General features: G+C 47.1%; 1 protein-coding gene across 6 annotated transcripts in view; it reads left to right on the forward strand.

The window, feature by feature from the left end:
- Window positions 1-6000, forward strand: part of Dzip1l (DAZ interacting zinc finger protein 1 like) — a 32933-nt gene that overhangs the window by 16884 nt on the left and 10049 nt on the right. For all 6 annotated transcript variants that reach the window (XM_048793891.1, XM_048793893.1, XM_048793890.1 and 3 more), the window contains 5 exons: window positions 109-171; window positions 1294-1434; window positions 1884-1914; window positions 2525-2578; window positions 5215-5348. In XM_048793891.1, coding sequence (XP_048649848.1) covers window positions 109-171; window positions 1294-1434; window positions 1884-1914; window positions 2525-2578; window positions 5215-5348 — 423 coding nt within the window. The remainder of the gene's footprint in view (window positions 1-108; window positions 172-1293; window positions 1435-1883; window positions 1915-2524; window positions 2579-5214; window positions 5349-6000) is intronic.

Here is a 6000-nt window from a genome sequence, read left to right on the forward strand (position 1 = left end):
TTAGTCTGTCCGCCTAATCATGAGCCAGTACTTTTTAATTTCTGTAGTTTTCTGATATATATTTAATATCTAGAAGGGCCCATTTAATAAGCTTTTAATCTTTTTCAGAATACAGAGTGGAAGAGAAAAATGAAGAAACTGCAGGAAGAGCGTATGGCTGAGAGGAGAGAGGTAGTTGTCCCTGGGTGGTCTGGGGACATGGTTCCCGTGACCTCCTCTGATGATTCCGCATCCTTCCATTCCACCTCTTCCACCCAATCCCACCTATAACTGGATGGCAGATATTTTCTTGCTGCTGGTTGCTATCAATATAAAGAATTGGTCAGCTGATGGGTTAGTAGTTTTCCTGGGCAGGGGCTGGGGACTCCAGGCCTTGTCTTCTGAGCCCAACAAAGTCCTTCATTCAGTGCTGAGGCCCTCTTGTCTTATAAACCTCAGATCAGTCACCTGGTCCATGTTTGGGGTTTTCCTTAAAAGCCCCCAAGCCCAGAGAACCAGGTGACAACGGACCTTAGTGATATTACACTGGGGGTCCAAATGTAGAGTTCAGTTCCTGAGCCCACTACAGGCCTCAGGGCAATGAGAACTGCTTCTGTGCACACGTCCATGAGGAGGGGGTCAGTTGAGGAGGTCACTGGTTAGCCAGGGACCCAGGTTCTGCCGTAGAAAGCTCAGGAGATGGCAAGGCTCAGGTCAGAGCCCGGCCCATGGCTGATGCTGCTCCCCACTTCATCATAGGGGTGTGTGGTGGCCATGTGATGGGTTTTATTTTATTTGAAATATTTTCAAATAGAAAACATACTCAAATTGGTTCCAAAAGCAGAAGAAGTGTACTAAGGTACACGGAGAAGTCATTCTCACCTGTCCCCTCTCACAGGTGATGACTTCTATTGCTTTCTTGTATATTCTTCTAGAGTTCCTTTATCAAATATTAATAAATAGATTCATTTTGCTTTTGCTACTATGTTAAAAGTAGCATGTTAACACATTTTCTTCACCTAAATCATGGCATTGAATGATTTTTTTAATGGTCTCAATTTACCCTCAATGGATAATCACATCTGTCAGAGGGCCCTTTCTCTCCTGGTCTTAGGGACCTGTGTTCCATTCTTACTCCTTAGGAACACCCCACAAATGTTATTAGAAAGCCACCTGCCCAGCTCTAGAAATCCTCTACCCTGGTTCAAGTGAACCCTTTACCAGTATTTGTCTCCAGAAACAGACCCTGTGGGCACCAGACACTCTGAAGTCTCTGCAGACATTTGACCTACCAGCCATCCTTGTGTCCACCAGCTGCAGGAGGAGAATGAGAGGCTCCAGGCCTCCCTGTCTCAGGACCAGAGGAAGGCAGCCGCCCAGTCTCAGCGCCAGATCAATGCCCTCCGGGCCCAACTACAGGAACAAGCCAGGCTCATTGCCTCCCAGGAGGAGATGGTAGGTCTCTCCTCCTCCCATCAGGCCCTGCTGCCCCTAGGCCTTTTTTTCTGCAAGGATTGCTTTGGATTCCTCTGGGCTCTTTAGGTTCCTGGAGGGGAGAGAAGAACTCTTTGGCATAAGGGGCACAAAGCAGCTCCTTCCCTCCAGGCTGAAAAAGTGTCCCTTCTCTGAAAAGGGGTCATTCTTACCTCTCCACCTTGGGGAAATGGAGTGGGCTGTCATCTGGGTTGTCCCTGACCCACCTGAGCTCCATCCCCTTTCACATGTGGACTGTAAGAGGTGTGCCAGGAGGCTGGGGTAGTGCATCTGAGTGTCTTCCAGTTTCAGTGGGTGGCATGACAACAGTGGCGGTCCCTTCTTCACCATGCTAGACAGGTCTACTGCTCAGAGCAGGATCCCCACATGTTCTTACCAGACTCTAACCTGCTCTGTTCTACCTCTTACAGATCCAGACCTTGTCCCTCAGGAAGGTGGAGAGTAAGTCTTCAGGGAATTGTTTTTACCAGTCTTGGGTTCTTCTCCCCGCAACCCCCATCAATTTATAGGCAGAGCATTGGTGACAGCAGTCCATGGGACATGTCGTGTTAGGCTTTCCCAGGGAGCTCCTGGGGCAGACGACACTGAACTGAAGGCTTTCCACCCGCTGGCAGGCTTTCTCTTCTCTGTAAGAGTATGGAGGCAAAGGGGAGGGGCAAGGATCTTGGGGGCAGTGATTGGTGGACTAGGGTTCATGAGTAGGTTTTTAAACTCACCTTGCCTGAATTACACTATATCATATTATCTCCACAATTTACTGTAGGGTGGGCATTATCTTTATTTTCTAGATGAGGAAACTTTGGCTTATGGAGGTTCAAGGACTTTCTATCTCGTGCTAATGAGGGACAGAGCTGGCATGTGAACTCCAATCATTCTGCCTCCATTGTCCGTGGTTGTGACCACTGCTCCATCCTGCCTCTCTCTAATAAAGATGAATTGACTGGAGGGCTTGCTCCTTCTGACCAGTAGTCACCTGGGGTGCTTCCCTTTTGTCTAAAGTTGGGATGGGGTACAGGGTACTGGAGCCACTAACTATATCTGTTCTTTTCAGGGACCCAAGAGGTGCCAAAGGCTGTGGACACAGAGGAGGACTCTCCTGAGGAAGGTGGCGCTTCTTCTTTTCTGGGTGTTCAGTGCAGAAAACAGCTTTGCTGCTGTCTTGGTTGTTTAGTTTGTTTCTACTTAGCTGTCTCTGGACACTGAAGCTAGGGGTGGAGGGAATTAAGAATGTGAAATAATGTCTTTAGTACCTGTGTGTGCCAGGTATGTCACATGCATGCATTCACATGCAATCTTCTGGTTCACTGATGGGGAAACCCAGGCTCAGACAAAGTTGGTGGCTTGCTCTGAGTCTATTGACTTAAAAATGGCCTTTTCTGTTTCACTCTGCATTGTGAGTGTGCTGTGGATGGTTCCCACAGGGCCTGACTATGTGCAGGAGTCTGCCTTGCTCCCTGTTCAAAGGACTGAGTACCTGCTGTTTTCACACACCTCATTTGCTGACTGATTCTGATTTGCAGAGCTCTCAACCAGATGTTGTGAGGGGATACATAAGAGAGATGAAAACAATAGACATGCTTCCTGACCGAAAGGAGTTTCTAAAGCACAGCAGAGAGAGGAAGCTCCCTGGGGAAACAAGAATGTACTCTTTCAGGGCAACCTACTGACCAAGGCCTGGGCACTCAGTGAGACTGTGATAGGACAATTCCAAAGTTACCCAATAGATGTATCTCCAGGAAGGGTTAGACTTCTGTCACCAGAGTTCATCACAGCTTTTTTTTTTCTTTTCTTTTCTTGTACCAGGGGTTGAACTCAGGGGCACTCAACCACTGAGCCACATCTCCAGCCCTATTTTGTGTTTTATTTAGAGATAGGGTCTCACTGAATTGCTTAGTGCCTTGCTGTTGCTGGGGCTGGCTTTGAACTCCTTATGCTCTTGCCTCAGCCTCCTGAGTCGCTGGGAATACAGGCGTTTGCCACTGTGCCTGGCCTTATTTTATTTAAAAAAAAAAAAAATATATATATATATATATATATATATATATTTTATTTTTATTTATTTATTTATTTTTGAGATAGTAGTCTATGCACTTGGGAAAAACAGTGCGAGAGGAAGCTCTGCTCCAGAGCAGTAGGCAGAAGCCTGACTTGGGAACTTGTTAGAAATGCAAATTTGCAAATTCTCAGGCCCCATCCTAGATAAACTACAGAGATCTTAAGGGCAGGGCCTAGCAGTCTGTGTTCTCATGTGCTCCAGGGCATTCTGATTCCTGCTCGAGTTTCGGGTTCATTGTGAGACCAGTGGCTCTCTACAACTGGCTGCACATTGAGAATCACCAGGACCTGGTCTCCAGCCTGGGAGCCCAGGGCTACTGACTCCTACTCCTAAGTGTCCCCCTGGGCTGGAAGCTGGGGTATTTCTGCTCCAGGGTACTACTGTCCCAGATCTGGGCTCAGTCAGTCCTGCCACAGGTTAGCTTTTGGTCCCCTGCTTTTGGTCCCCTGCTTCTTGAAGCACACCATGTAGGGGATGCCAGGTGATTCTGATGCACAGCCATGGTTGAGGTGCCTGTCCCAGTGCAAACTTCATTGAGGAGAATCAGCCGTGGAGGGTTGGGTTGGGTTGGGGGGTTGGTGATCATGGGGTGGGGGTTGTTTTCGTGCAGATTGTTGGGCCCCACCTGCAGAATTTTTGATTCAGTGGATTTGGGATAGGAGCTAAGAATCTGCATATCTTGCAAGTTACTGGGTGATGGTGTTTGTTAGAATGTTCAGGAAGTTTTAAAAATAAACATCCAGGGTTGGGAACCCACCCTTTGAAATTCTGAAGTAATTAACCTGGGTTGGTTTCAATATGCTGTTGAAGTTGAGATTAATCAGCCCTGACCTTGAGCTCTGTTAGAGGAGATGGATTTCTTCTATGTCCCCAGCATCCACTCTAGTCTGTTCATACCTTTGTTCTACTTGTGTAGTAAATGTCTGTTGAGTGAATTTCAGGGGTTGGTTCAGCTCTAAGCACGGTGCCTTCCTGACTGATTCTGTACTGCCCCTTTGTAGCAGTTAGCATGTTTTATTGTAATTGCTTTTTTTGTTACCTTGTGGATCTGTATTTATAAATGTGCAGCCCATGGCTCATCTCCATGAGAATCAGGGCCTGTGGAAAATACAGATTTCAGGGCCGTTCCCCTGACTTGTACAATCAGACTCTGGGCAGAGTATAGCCAGGGAATGGGTATTTTTAACCCAGGTGATTCTGATACATGCTGCAGTTGGAGGGAGAACCCCTGATCTAGACAGCGAACTTGAAAAAAGCAGAGATCTGTCTATCTTGCCCACCAATTTGTCTCCTGAGCCAAAACAGAACTGGACCTGGCATTGGGATGAGGATGGCAGGTGGAGGATTATGGAGCTGGCAGAACAAGAGCCCAGAATTTGGGACCAGAATGGAGCTCAGGATCAAGTTACTTTCAGGGTTCAAGTGCAAAGCCCAAATGAGTTAATCTGTGGCAGGATTGACTGAGCCCAGATTTGGGAGGTCCAGACAGAGAGGGAATGAGCATACTGAAGGGTCTGGGACAGTGGTACCCAGGAGCAGAAACACCCCAGCTTCTGGCGCAGGTGATCACTTTGGAGGAGGAGGCCAAGATCACTGGCAGCATGAGGGCCTGGCAGGTGCATGGGTCTCTGCAAATGGGGGTCTCAGGTGGACACGCTGACCTTGGTGATTGTTTTGGGCTACAGAGCTAGAAGACTCCCCACACGAGCAGCAGAAGGTACTGGCAGCTCTGAGGCAAAACCCTTCCTTGCTGAAGCAGTTCCGGCCCATCCTGGAGGACACCCTGCAAGAGAAGATGGAAGACATGGGGATAAAGAGGGTAGGTTCTAGGACCGCCATTTAAAGGGCCACACCTACAACTGAGTCACAAAGTGTTCTCAAACTGACAAGTGATCAATTGTTCTTTTCTTTGTAAACTCATCCATTCATTTGTTCTGACCTGGGCTCCTTTGATATGCATGAAGGGAAATCCACGTGCCTTCCAATGGCATCTTGTGAGTGGCCTTATTTGGCTATTGGTGGCCCCTACACCTTGACCCCTTAGTGTTCTCCACTCATGGGCAACTTCTGGGTTTCCAAATTGTCTGACAGAGGGAATTTAATTGGCTCAGTTTGGCCTATGGATAGGTCCCCTTTGGATAAATATCCATCTGTGAGTCCATCACCTGTGACAAACATACTATGCCCACTCAGTTTGTGCCTGTTGGTGGGACAGGCACTGAAAGCTGCATTTGCTGCCAGATAGTATTTGAGTACCATTGTGTTTAGCCAGAGCATTTACATTATCATTAATGGCACCAATGAAATCTATTATTAAGTAAAAACATCTTGTTATTAAGATTAGCTGAGCATGGCATCATTGAAAATGCCATTTGTATTTCAATGAGTGAGATTAGAGAAAAAAATAGACTCGTAGGTTTAATTCAGGAAGGATGTTCACTAATTTGGACTGTTTTTTTTTTTTTTTTTTT

This window comes from Marmota marmota, unplaced genomic scaffold, assembly GCF_001458135.2.
Source record: "Marmota marmota marmota unplaced genomic scaffold, marMar, whole genome shotgun sequence".
Lineage (NCBI taxonomy): Eukaryota > Metazoa > Chordata > Mammalia > Rodentia > Sciuridae > Marmota > Marmota marmota.